This window comes from Suillus plorans (assembly GCF_016647745.1).
Source record: "Suillus plorans strain S12 chromosome Unknown HD556scaffold_135, whole genome shotgun sequence".
Lineage (NCBI taxonomy): Eukaryota > Fungi > Basidiomycota > Agaricomycetes > Boletales > Suillaceae > Suillus > Suillus plorans.
The window spans coordinates 20,372-38,950 of record NW_024537519.1 but is presented as its reverse complement, the minus strand read 5'-3'; the positions used below and the strand labels follow the sequence as shown (position 1 = coordinate 38,950).

The window sequence follows — 18,579 nt, the reverse complement described above, 5'->3', positions numbered from 1 at the left end:
GGTGGCCTGTCTCCCCCGATTCACAGCCTCACAGGATACTCCCCTAGCATCAATGACTTCTACAAATTCGGTCGTACGTCCAAATACACCAGACCTATGAAAAGAGCCAAGATTAATATAGGTTTTCTTGCAGCATCCAATGAAGGTGGAGAAGGCCACTCACGAATCACGCACGGCAGCTTAAATAGGAACAAAACACAGGCTTACCCTCAGTCAACAATCTCAGATCACCGAGGACTGCGACGCACCTATAGTAGGTCCTCTTAGTGCGATGTCACTATTTATAAACGAAACCAGGCTAGAATATTGTGGCGCAGCAATATCCTGCAGAGATGGGGCTCCGGGAGATGCGAGCATGATGGTGTATGGTGGGACTCCGCCTGAGATGGACATTTGCCAGGAATCGCAAGGCTCGACACGGGTGACAGTTGTTGTAATTGTTGGAGCAACTGCAAATATGGGAAGTGCGGGAAGACAGTCTGAGGATCCTGCTGCAAAAATATCTCAGTGTGTTTCTGTGGACTTGTAGGAGAAAAGGCCTACATGCAACCGTAAAGACTGTGGGGAGCACCCCACCTGAATTTCCAAAGGAGTCAACGAGGGCGAGGAGCAGCTGAGATCCTGTGAAAGGCTGCTCTGTGATTTATTCCAACATAGGACCGGTTGCACGAACCTGGTGGGTGTTTCACCTGCCACAGACCATCTTCGTGAATTTGAGTAGCAGTCAGTGCTCCACCAGCTTCAAAGGCAAGAAGGGTGTATGGAGGACGTCCAATATTGTAATGATTTCCAGACGATGAAGAAAGTGAGATGTGCAGGCCATCGCAGACGGTCAGACTGCGTACTCGCTCAAATTCCTGACCGAAGTGATAAAAAACTGACATACTAGAAAGAACAACCACGACTTACGTGATTGGTTAGATCCCAGGAGAAGCTTCGGCTATCCTCCGCAAGGCCTAGAAGTGCATAAAAGAAAACACATATAGCTAGGCCTTGAGGAAGCAGCAAGACCATGACTTTTAGGAGATAACAAGCTCCAGGGACCAGCCTGAGAGGGCTCCAGCTCCGCTCAAGGGTACTAATCAAGAGACGCCCGCGTCTTCTAATTAGAACTTTGGTAAGGAAAGGAAAGGAAACAGGAACATTTTACCGAGAAGTTTCATAAGTATCTCGGTAATTGCCACGCGATAGATACCTGATCACCGAGACGTTCCGAAAAAACTGATGCCCATGCACCGACCAATTGTGGCTGGAGCCTTGGAGCAATGCCGTTGTAGCGCCTAGCACAGGTGTCTTGACAAGTGACCTTGCGCAAAATTCACCGCCCCTCTGATCGGCTGAGGTGATTGTAGGCAATAATCGAGCGATTCTCATTGGCGTAGACTGCGTAAGTACTAAGTAGATCATTAAGGCAGTATAACTTCGGGTCAAATGAGCTCAGTGCTCACGACTTGTCTAGAACGTTGGCAGTTCCTGGTAGGATGCGAGCAATTCTTAGAACTCTCGGAACACTCGGTTCGATTCGAATAGAGCAGTGCTGACTCGCAAGTACTGAGGGTCATGCACCTTGCACAGCCCGGTGGACGGTACACCGTGACAAACCCGAGCATATGGACCAAATGCACTGCAGATACTCTCCCCTAGCCAGCCCTTCATAGACGAGGAAAGATAGTCTAAGTTATGTTGCGATCCACTGCTGCAGGCAGCACATAGTACAACCACGTGACTGGCTATAGGTCTCGTGATATCTCGAGAGGCGAGCGAGCAGGGCGGAGAGTGAGCTGAGCGCTCATACCTAGTACGACGTGTGTGATGTCGTTCCTGGTACCTACATGACATGTGCATCATTTGTGAGTGCCAACCTGAAGCACTGATGCTTATAATATCTCGCTGTTCATACGGTACGGTTACAATTGCGTCCTATGACCTTTCGAATTTGCCTTACTTCAGTCAGGCCTCGCGACAGGCCTGATCTATAAATAGCGCGTAGATGATTAAATATATCACATTTCATTCTGAACTTTAAGCTATACACAGAATCGTCCCGTGAGTCACGGTAGCACTAGCTACCATGGCACTGACCGGCGCAGTTGACTACATGGTTCAGAAGCATCGTCTGTGGAGAGTTGAGTGGCTACCAGTACTAGTAACATGATTGAATATTTAGAACAAGGTGTCGCAAGGGCACGAATGGATTCTCCGAGTCATTCGTGTCCACCGTGTACACGTATTGGTTGGCATGAGAGTATCAGATCTGCCAGTAATTTTTTCTGGGACACCGTTTGAATGGGACTTGATTGTCTCCGACCTATCAAGTGGTGAATGAATCACCGTGATTGCGAGATATCATACATGTAGTGATTCAAAATACTTCGCTGCAGCATCTCTATGGTACAGCTTAGAGTTGAGTGATCACAACGTTCTCAGCGGTGGAAGTGATTTTTGCAGACTGCTCTTCCACTGTGATGAAGTCCTTTCCGTCTTGAGTCACAATCGCGTAGCGCTAAAGAAAATTAACCTTGGATTCAAGTGCTTAAAAGGCCAGAAGTATCCAAGAGGAGTCCCACGCTAGAGGTAAAATCCCCTTTATCATCCACAATGAAGCGGACGACTGAGCCACATCATAATGCGATGAAAAAAGGATCATGCGATGGAGATGCATCAAACTTCTAGCTACCTGTGCCTTGTGGAGCAAATTTTTCTTTCCAAGCTCTGCGAATAGGACGGCTGAGTATATGCGCTAGGACATGCCCATATGTGCTCAATGATGTTACTGCAAAGACGTCATTCGCAGCAACAACATGGGTCCATCTGACGCCCTTGGCTTCGAACTCGTTGGAGTCTGATGTACTACAGGACCTGGGAGCTGCACGGCAGCGTGAATGCCCCAGGGGCATCAAGCTGTTAGTACAATAACACGAGCGCCTGGCACAATGTTAAGGTGAGGCCATGTAATGATATTCTTTCCAGAGAGATCGAGCGGAATGGAATGTTCAGGATCTTCTTCTTTGATGGGCTTCTGGGGGATTGGCTTACTGCCTCGATCAGGGCAGTGGCAGAGTGGGCAGCCTGTGCGACGTCTGTGAGAACGGAAGCTGGTACAAATGAGATAGATGAAGGAAAGCTAAGGAGACGTTGGGACACTGGAAGTTAATGCGAGGGTATATACTCCGGCTAGCAGCTAGCTTGTCCGCTAATTTCCTAAGTAGTTCCGTTCAAATCTAAAACCAAGGAGATTCTTTCTGTTAGAGACTCGGTCACGTGAGTACAAGCAATTTTGATTGGAATTTCACGTTAATGTTGATTGATGACTTGCGAGACAAGTGAGCAAGCCAACAAGCTTTCAGCATGCTTTAAATGACTTACTCAGAGCTTCGCATTCTGTGACTCTGATTGTCATAAAACGTGACTAAGTCCCTCGAGCGGACTCCGCTTGCCCTAAACATGAGAGGCGTAGGTGGCAGGCTGCGGCGTATAATGATCTTGGGATCCATGCGTACGGGTAAAAACACGACCATGTCCTAACACCCAGCTCTAAAGCGCATACATTACTGCGTGCGTCCATCGATGCAATGCAGATGATAAGAACGTATTTACTTACACCCTTTGGATCAGAGAGCTCAGTGGGATTTCATTAGATGTTAACACTGCGCACTGGTCATAGCAATCATATTTACCAGGTCAGGGCGACCAAAATGTGATGCTGCTTGAGGGCCAATGTGGAATTGCGGCGGAAAATGATAGAGGTATATAAAGGCAGATGCCGGTACACGAAACTATACTTTGTACCGACGACCTGTTTTTGTAAAGAAGGTTTGAAGGATGTACACCTGAAGGCTAAACAACAGTCAGCTGTGGTCGAATTACGCTTGGGTTGCACTTACACAGCCATGCCCACAATGCCCAAACTCTCCAGAACCATATACCAGAACAGGCGACTACATTGCTTGTGAGTTCACCTAGTCATATACGTGAGAATATCCACAAACTTTTGTGTCGACCTGACCAAGGAGAACCCTCTGTTCTCTCGTGTATGGAAACTTGAAGAACGAGGTCAGTATGCATGATGATAACTCGAGACAATAGTTAAACGTACTATTTTTGAGTACGTTTGATGTTCAAAAGCAGTGAGTTCAACCGGAATGTGCTCTCTTCCAGTGCACTGGTGTGATCCGCCACCTGTCCTGGCTTGGCAGGTGCTTCCCTGCGAGGCTCGCTCTCCACCATGATGTCGAAGTCAACCAGCTTCACCGTGAGAGTTGACATGTCATTCTCGAAGCAGAACGAGTACTCTCCAACGGTGTTGGCAGTCAAAACGTAGTCGCCTTGCCTCTCGCTTTTACCGTCAAGTATGACCTTCTCATTGGGATCCTTAACGTCGAAGTCTATGTCGAACGATCCTCCAGATTGAACCTAGTTCGTGGGACAATAAGTATATGAGCTGGGACAATGCCGCATGACATACTGCAAAGTAAAACTTCAAGCGGGACGTCAGTCTAGCTCGACAAACATGACCATTCGTGCTTACCCCAATTTTTTCCCCTGCTTTGTCTGCATCAACATAGAAACATAAACGCTCGTTTGCTGCAATGGCAGTAGTCAACGCCGAGCTTCTTGCTGAAGGAAGAAGTGATAGGAAGAGAAAACAGTTATACAGAAGAAGTAAGAGAATCATTGTTGGAAAGCATGTCAAGTATCAGTTGCGTGCTTAGGGTGGCGACCTTGCCGGTGTGCCGGTATTGAATTATGGACTCCGCGAACTCCGAGTCGTTATAGGTATTAGAGCCTAAATTGCTCAGGGTGCTTTGACTTGGTTTTAACTTCCACTGAGATTCATATATCGCTTTGTCTTTCCCATCTATAGATTCAGAGACCAAGCTGTTGTAACCTGTCCGCCCGGTGCGTACCATTATAATGCGCTATTCAGTGGTTTTGTCATTGAAAATGAATTCACTGACAAATATTCATACTTACTTGGATTTGACTTGAATCTTATTTCAGAAATGTTATGCGAAGTCCATGGATCTCATTCCTCCGATTGCCTCGAGTTGCCCTCTTGTGATCCTTCTACAAGTCCAGCACGACTCCAATTCCAGTGCGACAAATGCACATACGCTATGACCTTATGCTCCGATGCTCCCCCCGTATCCACCGCGATGCGGCACTCCACCTTGGATTCTATCCATCCTAGTTCAGGACAAGATATTTTTCAATTTCCTTCGGTCGAAAATTTCTTTCGATCCATGTCAATGCCATCTACTCCTTTACGCCGGTATGGCATGTCAGCTGCTTCGCCAGCCTTTCAGCAACTGTCTCGTGTGTATTCTGCACCTTACACCGAATCCTGGATAGAGCAACAGCTGTCCTCTTCGCCGAGTCCCCTTCCGACGGTTCCTCCTATAGCTGGCTGCGGCCTGTCGCCGTCAACTCTTAATGCTGAAGGAACGCCATTTGATCGACATTTTAACTTATCGCAATCGTGGCACAGCTCCGATCCGGATATGTCTCCCATAGCTAGAAGGATGTCTGAGGACAATACCACTGCGTCTTCACATGAAAGCGGACAGCCATCTAATCAGTCTTCTGGAGGATCTGGTGTTCCAACTCCGTGGTCGCTGATGGAGAAACTTCCTTCGTTACATTCCTTCGGCCATCCTACCTTTTCTCTAGGTTTCACTTCGAGTCCAGTCATGCATGATAGCGAACGGTCTTGGTCTCCAGTGTCTTCTCTCTCTGCGCTCACCCCCCTCTCGTCTCCTGAGCGCCCCCTTAGCAATAATGTTTCTGGTGGTTTGTCTTGTGCTTCTTCGCTATGCTTGCCCATTTTTGGACAGAACTCGACTACTGTGCCACATTCAAAAGGCAACCACGGGTTATATTCTACTTCTCGACGCTCGCTTCGTACTACTAGTCGTGCGGTTCTCGTGCGGAGTCCCAAGCACCCTCTTCCGGACGATCATAATGAGAAACAGCCTTCATACCAGACAAAACGCGCACGTACCTCTGGCGGCCCCACTGCTGTAGACCTTACCTCTCAGACCCGGGAACTCGATTATCTCGGCATACCGTCACAGCGTCGCCTTCCCTCAGAGGTTTCTCGTCACCCCGAATTTCCTTTATTCTATCGGCGTTATCCTATAAGCTCGTTTCTGCAACTTGATGCTGAAGAGTAAGTTATTTCTCGCTTGCTACCTGGCGCTCACCATGCGCAGAGCTTCGCTTTTCAATCACTCGAAACACCCTGGCGGTATCTGTAACCCTCCACGAGATCCACGAGATCTGTATACTCCGCGCTTCGTCAAAGGTAAAGGTAGGTCCAAGATAGGACTGTGTCCAATCTGCATCGAAAGCCCTTTGCGCGGTGGACGGGGACAGAAATTATGGTTATCAACAAAATTCTCTGCGTTTAAGTGGTCACTTACTCTTCCCTCACAGTATATACGTTTATACTAATATTTCTGTGCAGAGAATTTCAGTCTTTTGATGATTTCATTTAACGGGTTTTTTCAGCTATCATATGCAGTTTGCGCACGGTAAGGGACATTTGAATGACCACTCACCCACTGACTTTTTTCTCGCATCTCAAGGAGTGTCAGCGACAACCGGACGTCCGTTCTCACCTCCACTATCGTACAGGACAAGTAATCGCCGCCACGCGCTCAAACTGGAGCGATCGGAGATTCTTGAAGGAAGGTGTCATAAATGCAAGAAGTGGGTCCCCGTCGAAAGTATCAAAGATTGCGAGGTGAAGGTATGAAATCAGTACCATCTCTTGTGACATTTCCGATGATCGCCATTAGGTTAAGGAACTGTTTTGGTAGGGCACATGCGAGGCATGGTGAACGATGGACTTACTTCTGCTTCTAGGTGGAAACATGCTGCGACCTGCCACCAAGGATCCCAGGTTCCAGGGGACGACGACTTCTATGAACAAGACGATGTGTTCCGCTGCTTAGAAGAACTCGGACTCTAAAATTATTACCATTCTCTTCTTGTTCTGGAATATGGACCACGCTGGACTTTCAACTGTATGTGTATCGCGATTGCTATGTGGACATCATCGTACACACGTGCTGTATTTTGTTATGGCTTGTAGTTACAGTATTGTTGCTGACAAGTTAATCTGCATGCATTTTTTGGTCACTATTACTGCGCGATGTCACCGATGTGTGAAATCACCTTTTGTCTTGGCGGAGCCGTGGGTAATTGATATTCATTCCATCGTTGTATGGTCTTGGTCTTCGACACATACCCTCGCCAGATATTCTTCTGTAACAGTTTCATCGATACATCTCTCCAGTCGTTTGTCTTTCGCTTGAGCCATGGATGATGGATTTATGTAGCTGGACTTATGCTGGCGTAGGAGAATCACGAAACTGACTTCTAAGCCCACCATTAATATTTCGCTAATCGATCATTCTACCATCAACCATCTTTTCTATCCTACGCACTGGTACAATCTCGTTTAGCTGTGAGAATTTGGAAAGCCTATATGGCGTCCAGCGACGCGTTTCGACAGGACAATGTGCTACGGTGCGCCTATTGTTTCTTTGTTCCCCGACTCTTGAAATTGTCTGGATGTTTGCTGTTTGTCCCTACTGAATCTTTTGTTTGCTATGGCCAGCGTTGAATTTCTCTTACTTATAGCTGCAAGTCTTGATACTGGCCTCTATACCTAAGACGGTTGCGTTCCAAGCACTCGACGTAAGATTAACTCGTACTCACATATCATTGCATCATTACCAATACTACGTAGAGAATCTGCTTGCTACAGATCCGCGTGGCCTTTTTGTATACAGCCTTGAGTAGCTGGATAAGTGTGAACCTTCGTGAAGAAGCTCAACGACAAGAGAGGCAGCACCAAGAAGAACTGCGTCGCAATAAAGCTCAAGCGGATATCGTTGCTTTTTTCCAGCTCTACGACGCAAAGTGGCAATTGCAAGAGCTCAAACTAAGCAAGTTGACTTAAGTCATGGTATGAGCGGACAATTTGATACCTACCAATTTCTAGCCTGTTTCCCTGGTTTCATTGATGCCACTCAGGGAGCAGCGTCCTTTTTTTCGCGATGTACCGCAAATCGTACTTTTGACGGCTCCTCACCTTGCCTCACCAATTATCATTATGCCAAACTAAGCTGGTTGTCTGAGTCAAAGGCTAAATTCATTTCAGTGCATGTGCTGGAGATGTCATGGATTCTCAGCTTTCATCTCCAATTAGTCTTGCTATCTTCCAAGACCGAGACAAAAGCATTCCTTGAGGCCACGCCCACACAACACAGATTCAGTGCCGCATCGCCTTCTGGTGTAGGTTTGCTTCGCCAAGCCTTTCTGGGCAATCAACAGTACTAGAGTTCGAAGCTCTCTATGCGCATCATGCTCGCCAGCATTTGCACAGCGAAGCATACAACGAATATGAGCGTGGAGAATTCAGTCCAAAGCGCAAATCAGCTTTTATTGGCATCGGCAAGGCGAATAAAGCGACCTGGGAAATGCTACTATACGTAAGGCGTTGACATTCATCCAAACGGAAATTTGATGAGCGACAGTCACAATAGTCACCAGGTGTCGAGGGCTAGATGGATTTCCATATCGATATATCGGACTGCAAGACGGCAGGCAAGGCGAACCTTGCATTCATGATTCCAGAATCTTCAAACAGTTCTACGAAGCGCGTCCTTGATGGCATCGAAGATGATTGGTCTCGGATAGTCGGTGACTTCGCCCTGTGGTTGACGTCGTGAATCCACCTCAAGATCTTGCATCCGGCGATCATCACCTCCCATGTCGAGATGTGCGCGAGGCAGGTCCTATTCATCACAGCGAGGCTGCAATTATAGATGAGGCCAACGAATCTTCAGAAGTCATCCGGGATCCTGGGACCATGAAGATCACTGTGAACCTGATGCGCGAGATTTGTAGTGATGGAGAAGATGACAGGGACAGTATTTTCAATTTTCTATGTTGGTCTTCTGATCAGATAGTGTATCAAGTGAGCGAGCAATATTTTTGTACCTCGTAGTGCTTGCTAATGCAATGTAAACAGTGTCAGCGAAGTGCTGGCCACAGCTCAAGTCATCAACTGGGCTCTATTCATCCCAGCCAGATCTAAGTATTCCATGAAGTCTGGGGAATGCTATTTTGCGGCCCAGAAGGATATGGTAGATTTTCATTGCATTGATATCTTACATAGTGGGAAACAATGAGCAATTACTTCCATGTCGAGAAGTGGGCAAGAAGTGGATTTGAAAATTTTGACGCGAGAACACACTTCACGCGTTCGCACACGTGACTCTTAACTTTGTTTTGAATTGTTGGTTTTTGTATATCCTCCAATCGTAGCCAAGGACTTTGCATCCTGCAGTAATCTACAATCTTCAAGCGGGTCTCGCAATTCTTTAGTGACCGTTAAAACCCTTATTTGGGTTTGGTGCTGATGGTGGATACCATACTCTATTGACACATCAGGCTTTGAGGAACTGTCATGTCCAAATTGACCTCCGAAGTTGAAGTCCTTCATGTAGAAGTTCACCGTCGAATGATCGAGAATGGAGAGTGGGATCGGTGGGTGTTTATTTGATATCTCTCATAGCTACTGAAAAAAAATCACAACCTAGAATATTACATCTCCTGTCCTCTAAGCTCTCTGAAAGCGGATGGGCAGATGACCTTCTGCACCGTGCCAAAGGTATGTATGCCTATCCTGCTGTTACTTGATGCCTAATCCCCACATCCAATAGAAAACAGTCGAAGTATGGACCCGCTTTCCCTTCAGACGATCCTGCAGGAATTGTTATCGCATGCGCAAAGTACTAATTTCCACTCGATCATCTACCAGTGTCACTGACCACTTCTATCATCCCCCAGCAAGTGTACCTCTCTCCGTGAAACGGGAAATCACAACTCTTATCAAGCAATTCGTGAGGGAGCAATTCGAGAAGTAGCCAATACACCTTGCATGACTCTCTACTTATCTCGTGCGAAACCGTTCATGTAACTCTGTTCGCAATCATAAGTTAAACGGAATGACTTTGGACCACGCTATTCAAAGGGTACGTGCCCCAGCATTTTTCTGCGGTAACCGTGGATTTCTCCTGCCAGAGGCACCCCCCGTTATCGATTTGATATAATGATGTTATGCCTTCTAACGTCTCAGATCTCAGCATTGCAACTGAGTGCCATACCCGTGTATGCTAACAGATAGCTCCTCACTATCAATGTCGCTTTCTGGAACACTTGCTCAGGAGGAATACATGCGATCAGTATGCTGGTTGAGTTACATCATACATGCAGTGCCAGCAAATGTTTTTTGATAGGCTCGCAGCTCCCCCGGGCCCACCTGCAGGTTTTATGACCAGCTGGGTCGATAGGCATATTCCTGCCCGATCTTGAGTTGTTATCATTAGACTTGTAACGAGTTGGGTCCTATAAACCCCTATCCCTCCATTTCAACAATTTGACGGTATATTGCGGGGTCCTTCTCCTTCTCGACGATCACGGTGCCAGATCACCGTACTACCCCCAGTTCGTCCTGTATTCAAGGATACGCATGTAGATTATGTTGACCACGCTTGCAGGGAAGCGGTATAGTATGTCGAGAGAACGGCCCAAAGTTTATGCATCACCGCGAGACTAATACTCGCTTCCGCCAAACGGACGATGATTCCTGTGTTTGAGTGAGTCAAAGGACTAACAAATAGATTTTTAGAGCAGTGGAGTCCCACTGCTCAGAAGTACGTCATGCTAGAGTTCACTAGCCGCCTTTGTAGAGTCGGGGGAATTTAAAGGAATCCAGGGTGCTAACGTCTAGGAATTACACACCAAACATAAAACGGCTTGTTGGTTCAAAACAGTGACAGCGACGGACCCAGGAACGGATATGCAGGCACTAGCACTAGCGATAGTGCAGGAGTCGAGCATCTGCTGCTTGATCTCAGGTTGTGGACATGATAGCGAGTTCGAGAAATTTGGGGTCGATCTCTTAATGTAGCTGGCTGGTGGTAGAGATTGCCTCCAGGACGTACCAGGACTCGGAAAGCGATTACGTGGATGCGGTCAAGATGTCTTTAAAATGATATGAACATTTGGGACTTGATTTAGGTTTCGGATTTAGAAAGTGCGCGCGGTAGTGCTCCGAGTCGTGGTGGCACCCTGGGAGATTTATGTAAGAGCATCGAAGAAAGGCATGTTCCATGATCTTTGAAATGTGCTGTATTGCGAATTGTCATAAGAACAAATGTGCATGGGAGGGCAACTACCACGAAGACAATTTCAGGCACGCAGAAGGATTAAAATATTTCAAACCAAATGACAGAGACGTTCTAAACACAACAATTAGAGGTAACTAGCATGATGGTAGGTTAAGCAGGCTTTGAAAGCGACGGGACTGAGTAAGCGGTGTTAGTGAGGTCGAGACTAAAAATTGCAAGTTGAAAGTGTGGTTTTAGGATGATGTTCTCCCACCGGAATGCATTTATGGATAGCCCAGACTTGTGGCCTGCACCAATGCGCACTTAGTTGGGAGGAGTTGAAATCTAGTAGGGAAATGCAAGGGAAGGCTATGGAGTCGACCGGGAAGGAAAACGTTTTGTCAATGACTCCAGAGAATTTTTGGAACAGTGGAGTCCCACCACTCGGATGTACGTCATGCTGGAGTTCACTGGCCGATCGAGGAAAAAGCAGCCTGGGTATCGAACGGAGAGCGCTGTCACGGTAGTGGGGAAAGTTAAGGCTGTAGTACAGCCTTACTATAATCTGCAGGAGCGGGAGTGTGGAGTCAGGCTCTTAATTATTTAGCCGGCCTTCTTTCTTCTGACGATTAAAATGGCGTCACTATAATACCACGCATCAGCAAAAGAAGGCGCACGTACCAGTAGTGCATTCTCACATAGAAGGCGGTGATTAAGTGACTGCGGTGTATTCATGCAGGATCATATGATGTTTCAGAGCAGCGCCCTGGCCCCTCACGTAGGTACTCTGTAGATTTTAGTGTGAAGAGGAGAGTATTGGAACACAGAGCGTGACGCGTCGCGACGCGGTCTCGTGATTTTCAATTCAGGAAGAACTGTGGAGGTCATTGCCGAAATGCCGACTGACATAAGCATCCACAAAACTGAACCTTTCAATTGAATACGCCACATCTGGGTCTCTCAGCCCACATTCGTATTTATAGGGTAACTTGAGGACAACTATCATCTTGAGGTGCCATCTATCTTACTCATCGTTCTCCACGTCGTTGAGCCTAGTATCTATCTTGCAGGAAGTTACCATGGATTTCACGTTAGGTGGAAAGTACAGACTTGAAGAGGAAATCGCCATTGGAGGATGCGGTAACTCTTGCTCTATCTGCTTATATACCGATGGTCCCCCTGATTCCACATCATGTTCAAATAGGCACAGTATTCCTTGGAGTCCATACAGTCGCAGGGAAGGAAGTTGCCATTAAATTAGAACCAGCCATAGCACGCAACAGTCCCCTCAAGCAGGAGTCCAAGGTCTACAAGACCCTCATGGGTGGTCCTGGGGTGCCATGGATCATGTGGTCAGGAAAGCACGGTGATTACAATGTCATGGTGATCGATTTGTTGGGTCCATCCCTCGAAGACCTCTTCAAGATGTGCAGTCGTCACTTCACAATGAAAACCGTACTCCAGCTTGCGGATCAATTAGTGAGTCTTACCTGCGGTATTTCCCCAGGCAAGGTGTATGTCCTATCTACCGTTGCGCGTCCTGCATCTACACGTTGTGGTCCAGAGCATCTTCTATGACTCCAAGCTGTGTTGGACTTTCCTTTTTCTGCCTTCTTCCCTCAGCATTGCTGACGCCTTCCCAACAACCCAGCTATCGCGCCTAGAGTTTATCCACTCGCGCGATTTCGTCCACCGTGATGTCAAACCTGCCAACTTCGTAATGGGGACAGACCGTGCAGAACATTTGGTCAATGTGATCGATTTTGGGCTCGCCAAAAAATTTCGAGACCCAAAGACAAGCGCCCATATTCCATATCGACAGGACAACCATCATGGCGTGGGTACATCCCTCTTTGCATCTATCAACGCGCATCTCGGCATCGGTGAGTTATAGTAGTCGGCTGTCCAAGTGGCCATGATTAACCTAATGGTTTGGTAAAGAGTGCTCTCGGCGTGACGATTTAGAATCTCTTGCTTACATGCTGGTTTACTTTCTCCGGGGCACCTTACCGTGGCGGAAAATTAAAGGCGCCACAGTTGCTGAGACGTGGGATTCTATACGAGACAAAAAGCTCGAGGCTGCATCGGTTCTCACTGTGGGTCTTCCTGTGGAGTTCGAAATTTTTTTCAACTATGCAAGAGGTCTCGAGTTTGAAGACCTCCCAGACTACGTGGGACTCCGAGATTTGTTTAAGGGGCTGGCAAAAACAATGAAAATAGAATATAATGAGGTTTACGATTGGACCATACCCTCGAGGCGGACGACGAAGAGATTCTGTGAAGCGTGTAATGCGCGACGATGACGGGAAACAAGGAGGGGGAGGTTCTATACTAGCCGTGAGTACATTCTCGCTTTATGAAACCCGAGTGGTCAATCAACATGTTCATTTGTTTGTTGATCAGACCTTCGAGCAGAACACGTGCCGGCTCAAGAATTAGCATAACGAAACCCTTCGATCACATGCAGCCGCTGTTACGTTGTCCTCGTTTGTGAGGCACTTATTATGACGCCGGCCAAATACTGGCCAGGTTTTTCTAAGTGGCCGACAGCGACTGTTCAGCAAGCTTAGGTTGGTTTCAATATGACCTAGCCGTTATCAGGATGTCCTGTGCTGAACAATTTCCTCATAGAATCTTTCATGCTGATGTTGCGCACGTTCATCTCTGCTTCAAGTCGGAAGCACAGCTCGAGGCTGCAATGCTTTTGCAGCGTGGAGTTGCATGGGTGATTCAGAGATGGGGTTTTGTTCTTGAAGTCCTCTTTATTTCTTACGTTATTTGGTTTCTATGGGTGTCTCTTTACTGCTTGCTGTCATTTATGCGATGCCATACTGTTGGATTACCCTACCATTCGCTACTTTGATTACTTGTGTCGAAAAATGTGCAAATTCTAAGGATAGGCACCTATAGGGCCAGGAACATCTTACATAAACATCTGACCTTTCCAACCAACAAACCCTGAGCATACGAAAGTTCTGCGCAGCGAATGTCTTTGTCGTTCACAGTCAGCGAGCGCATCTTATGCTATCATGGGCCCCTCGTCTACGAGGCTAAGATACTAAAAGCGGAGACGTGGGACGAAACCAACACTAAGCTCTCCACAGTTGGTCCCCATTTCTTCGTGCACTATAAGGGGTGGAAGCAGACGTGCGTTGTCCTCTGTGTTTGAGTTTGACTTATTTTTTTACTCACTACTGGCTAGGTGGGATGAATGGGTGCCTATCACACGGCTCCTCAAGTTCAATGACACGAATGTGCAACTGCAGAAAGCACTGATGGCACAGGCCAGCGCAGCTGCATCTACCTCGGGGTCATCCTCGAAAGGGAAGGCCCATGGTGGGGGTATGATGAAGGACAGTAGCTCCTCGCGCGGTGGCGGGCTTGGGCGTAAGGATGGTAGAGGAACGAAGAGAGGGAGAGAGGAGGTGTGTTTGTTTTTGGACAATTATCGTGGTGTTTTCTCTGTAGTGGTACTGATGACATTTTTATAAAAGGACGATAGCAGCAAGAAGCCGGAAATGAAACTCAATGTCCCAGAGGTGCTGAAAGTACTACTTGTGGATGATTGGGAGGCGATTACAAAGAACAGTCAGGTAGGATCGTGTTGCTTTGGCGCCTTAGTTGGATATTGATAACCCGAAAGCTGGTATCTGTACCACGACGTCCAACAGTTGTTGAGATCCTCCAGCAGTTCAAAGATTATGTGATAGGGCTCGGGAAAAACACAACGTCAGCTCCTCCATTGAGAATACCCAATATCCTGCTAACTCAAGCGCCATTCTGTCTTCTAGCCTTCGCGAGCCTGAACTCGTCCTCCCAACAATAATTTCAGGACTGCAAGTCTACTTTGATCGCTCGCTCGGCGCAAACCTTCTCTACCGCTTTGAACGTCCACAATACGCTGAGATTCGCAAGCAGTATGTCACGGGTCCCAAGGTGCAGGTTGGCCAGGAGAAAGATATGAGCGCCATATATGGAGCAGAACACTTGCTTAGGATGCTTGGTGCGATCTTATTCACATGACGTACTTGGTGTCCACTGATGAGTTGCTCGGCCTAGTGAGTCTACCACAGATGGTCTCCAGTTCTACGATGGACGCGGAGAGCGTCGGGCTAGTGAGGGATTATGTCAATGAGCTTCTAATGTATGTTGTTTCACCCTTCTGTTATACTTATCTGCTGATGTCTGGCGAAGGTTTATGATGAACGACCGCAGTCGGCTATTTTTGATAGAGTACGAAAGCTCAAGTCTGCAATATCAAAACATCTCTCGATCATAATTCATTAACGCTGTTCTTGTGTACATACCATTATTCGCGATCTTAATCGTCTACGTCCGCCTTCGTTCAAAATTTATGCCAACTGTGAGGTCTGCTGGTCCAACTATATCAGTTCGATAAGCAGAATACGAGGACTCAACGACATTGGCTAGCTAACCGTCTTTGGGAAAGAGCATTGGTTCACCGCCTTTTCCTCTTGATTACACTGCATCTCCGAGACCGGTTGACCATGTACGCAACCTTCTTATCTACTTCGTTCAGACACCAACCAACTCGTGCCATCTTTACCATGTTTGTTGTTTCGTCGCTTGCTCCCCAGCCGATCGCTCGCATCATTGTCATGCTTGGCGGGCTGCTATATCCTGTTAGCAGTTTGGCGGTGTTGGGTAGTCTATTATGTAACGAGGCACGAGCGGAGGAATAGAGTTTTGTCTTCGAGCGAACGTCGGACGTGGCATCGCGCTTCTTGTCTCCGTGCCACAACATCCGTTCGCACTAAGAAGTATTATCGTGCTCGTTTTATTTCCCCACCCTCCTCTCTCCTTTTCTTGCATCATCACTAATGCAAGTTCCTCGCTCTCTATACCCGAACCCTTTGGGCCCGGAGGTCACCTGAAACCCGGTCAATGCGAGGAAGCCCTCCCTCCCTCGCAGCTCACCTCTTCACCTCAGGTTAGCCCCTCGGGGCCGGATGACGCTGCGCGTCCTCGCCCGAAAACTGTCTCTACTCGTTCAATGTAACATGCTCTCTGGACTTAATCAAATACATTTGTTACCTTTGATCTTTCATTCCACCCCATCAACACGTCTAAGTGATCCTCAAAGACTCTTCTTTGTTTCACCCTTATACCAAGTCTAGAGTCTTCGATGATAGCACCTCCTTTACTAATTCGCCTCCTTCGTATGCAATTTCTATGTCTGCGTTATCAGCAAATTCCGTCTAATGCAAACGATCAGTATCCTCTATCCAAGCAGAAAATTGAATCGCGCCACGGTTCTATTTCGCATCCGTGACATTGACATTGTCTCCTCGCAATTACGCCCCTTCTTCTGTCACGCCCATTGCTAACTCCTGCGCTGCTTTCCCAACAGCAGAGTTCTCCGATCCCTGCAACAACCTGATACCGAGGAACACATAGCACTGCATTGGGTAGCCATCGAGATGCCCTTTGGGCGTTTGAAGAATGCTTTTCCCAATATGCTGTTGTTAACTTTTCCATCTTGCATCCTGCACGCATGACCATGCATTGTTTTTGTAGTTGAATTTGGGAACCAAAGGATGTCGTCCCGAGAGAGCATCAATCAATTCATCATGGATATGTCCTCGAGATACCTGCTGGACTATACGAGATGATATTGAAGTGCAAGAAGGGGATGGCTTGGCGAGCACCACTTCGTTGCTTGTTTCGGCTTCAAAATGTCCCCAAAGACGCCTGCGCATTAAAAAGCACTGGCGCACAATTTTGTTGCTAGGGGTATGCAATCCGTGTTTTTTTGGCTTGTTCGTCATGCCGATAACCTTCTGGTTTATGCAAGTGTGGTCCTTCTGATAGAAAACTACAGAGGGCCGCCTGACTATGCGACTCCCGGTCCTCTACGCATAGAAATGAATTCTTCATCGTGCAAGCTAGTACTAGTAGCTGGTAACGACTCATTCGAAGCACACGCGTATGTAGGTTTCTATCATTTCTGTCCAAATATCCTTTACTTGCTAGCAAATAACACTTAGTCGGACACCAAACTCGGCAAGATCTTTAAAGTAGTTTGAAAATGGTGCATATAGACAAGTAGTAAGTTTCACAGGACGTGCTCGCACAGCTGTTTCCATCCATCGACGTGTATTTTAACTCTCCACCTTGAACTAACTGCCTTGCTATAGCCACACCGTATTTGTGGACTCTGATGCATATGGCAGCCTAGATGCACAGCTCGCGATGACGGTAAAAACCCCATCACATCAGACGAAGTCAGTCAACTTATCCATTCGACTCACACATCTACTCAGGGCAGTGCCGGCGTGTTCTATTCAAAATCATTTTTCTCTTTGCCTTCGGGCAGACCACTAATGACCGTGGTAATGACTGTCTGAAGTCATACTAGTATGTGTAAATGGAATGGGTGGTGCACATATATGTTGCGCATTGCTTGTTTGAGATCTGCACGCCCTCCACGAACGATTCACCGATGGCCACCTTCTACTCGCTCATTTCCTTAACTTGATAAGAGAGTTGCACCAAGCATATTCATCAACGTACACATACACGATGGAAGCAGACACAAGACGACGTAGTACATATTTGCGGGAACACTTTCGACGGCTCAACGTTCAACCTTGAACACCTCTGCAAGGTAGTACCTAGTGGCGACAACTAGCCGATTGGCTGGAGATTGGAAACCCGGGTAAATTCCCAATGCTGGTGACTGGTTCCTTTGACATGATTCTCGAGTTTCACCTTGTGGACGTTATAAGCAAATGGCTCTGAAAAAAGATTCACCCACTTACTGCACAGTTACTTGCGCTTGGAAGGGATAGTACCAGGTTTTGGTTCCCGAGCGTGAAGCTAATACTGTACATGCGAGTGGTTGAATAAGCAAAGATAGGTTGCTGAGTACTGCGTCGTATTCTCACGTGAAAGTATTGTCCTTGGATGCAACAAGATCGACGATAAACGCCTGCCTGGTATAAACGACTGGTTCATCTGAATCCTGTCCGCGTCTGCGTCAACCAAAAAAGTAAATGAATGAATGAATGCCGATCCAGCTTACCTGTCTCGCAGTAGCGAAGCATCCATTTCCATTGCTGCCGTTATTGTTGGACTGAATGCTGACAGTTTTGTTGACGGACCCTGCCTCGTTTTGTTTCTTGATCACCCACTAGCAGATGTGATGTGTAAGAAAACTGGTCGCAAGGTGGGTGCGAACGCGTATAGATACCTGTTGAGCTACAGTGCCATTCTTGGCGTAGCCTTGAATCTGGTTGCCTTCAGCGGTGCTGTCGCTCTTCAGATCGAGCATGAGGTTTCTGCCAACGTTTCGGATAGTATACACTCCATCAGAGGGGAAAGTCATTGTATAAGGTGTAGGTCGCTAGTAGGATGATTCGACAATGGGATG

At 47.2% G+C, this 18,579-nt stretch overlaps 7 protein-coding genes across 7 annotated transcripts; 4 read left to right on the top strand and 3 right to left on the bottom strand.

Annotated features, from left to right (window-relative positions):
* Positions 1-222: 222 nt before the first annotated feature.
* On the bottom strand, positions 223-884 carry HD556DRAFT_1251081 (uncharacterized protein; the record flags this gene model as incomplete). The annotated part of the gene is made up of 3 exons (XM_041298981.1): positions 223-491; positions 544-621; positions 674-884. 3 exons carry the CDS (start codon positions 882-884, stop codon positions 223-225), a joined length of 558 nt encoding a protein of 185 aa, XP_041152120.1.
* Positions 885-3,680: 2,796 nt separating this feature from the next.
* Positions 3,681-4,700, bottom strand: HD556DRAFT_208094 (emp24/gp25L/p24 family/GOLD-domain-containing protein). The gene is made up of 6 exons (XM_041309902.1): positions 4,529-4,700; positions 4,466-4,477; positions 4,097-4,413; positions 3,990-4,040; positions 3,885-3,938; positions 3,681-3,837 (listed from the first exon to the last, which is right to left on the bottom strand). The coding sequence occupies exons 1-6, from the start codon at positions 4,673-4,675 to the stop codon at positions 3,777-3,779; spliced, it is 642 nt and encodes a 213-aa protein (XP_041152119.1). The 5' UTR covers positions 4,676-4,700; the 3' UTR covers positions 3,681-3,776.
* A 1,504-nt stretch (positions 4,701-6,204) lies between these two features.
* HD556DRAFT_1251052 (uncharacterized protein) lies at positions 6,205-6,973 on the top strand (the record flags this gene model as incomplete). Its single annotated transcript, XM_041298979.1, has 5 exons — positions 6,205-6,410; positions 6,511-6,533; positions 6,588-6,751; positions 6,801-6,817; positions 6,868-6,973. The coding sequence occupies 5 exons, from the start codon at positions 6,205-6,207 to the stop codon at positions 6,971-6,973; spliced, it is 516 nt and encodes a 171-aa protein (XP_041152118.1).
* Positions 6,974-9,242: 2,269 nt separating this feature from the next.
* HD556DRAFT_1426956 (uncharacterized protein) lies at positions 9,243-10,065 on the top strand. Its single transcript, XM_041304646.1, has 4 exons — positions 9,243-9,561; positions 9,615-9,685; positions 9,738-9,806; positions 9,865-10,065. The coding sequence occupies exons 1-4, from the start codon at positions 9,482-9,484 to the stop codon at positions 9,939-9,941; spliced, it is 297 nt and encodes a 98-aa protein (XP_041152117.1). The 5' UTR covers positions 9,243-9,481; the 3' UTR covers positions 9,942-10,065.
* A 2,200-nt stretch (positions 10,066-12,265) lies between these two features.
* HD556DRAFT_1435395 (kinase-like domain-containing protein) lies at positions 12,266-13,489 on the top strand (the record flags this gene model as incomplete). Its single annotated transcript, XM_041305426.1, has 4 exons — positions 12,266-12,326; positions 12,391-12,665; positions 12,838-13,069; positions 13,128-13,489. 4 exons carry the CDS (start codon positions 12,266-12,268, stop codon positions 13,487-13,489), a joined length of 930 nt encoding a protein of 309 aa, XP_041152116.1.
* A 634-nt stretch (positions 13,490-14,123) lies between these two features.
* HD556DRAFT_1426940 (MRG-domain-containing protein) lies at positions 14,124-15,847 on the top strand. The gene is made up of 7 exons (XM_041304645.1): positions 14,124-14,333; positions 14,389-14,611; positions 14,681-14,779; positions 14,830-14,915; positions 14,978-15,189; positions 15,246-15,330; positions 15,381-15,847. The coding sequence occupies exons 1-7, from the start codon at positions 14,173-14,175 to the stop codon at positions 15,463-15,465; spliced, it is 951 nt and encodes a 316-aa protein (XP_041152115.1). The 5' UTR covers positions 14,124-14,172; the 3' UTR covers positions 15,466-15,847.
* Positions 15,848-18,090: 2,243 nt separating this feature from the next.
* On the bottom strand, positions 18,091-18,534 carry HD556DRAFT_1451561 (uncharacterized protein; the record flags this gene model as incomplete). Its single annotated transcript, XM_041307977.1, has 3 exons — positions 18,091-18,171; positions 18,232-18,339; positions 18,400-18,534. The coding sequence occupies 3 exons, from the start codon at positions 18,532-18,534 to the stop codon at positions 18,091-18,093; spliced, it is 324 nt and encodes a 107-aa protein (XP_041152114.1).
* Between the last annotated feature and the right edge of the window lie 45 nt (positions 18,535-18,579).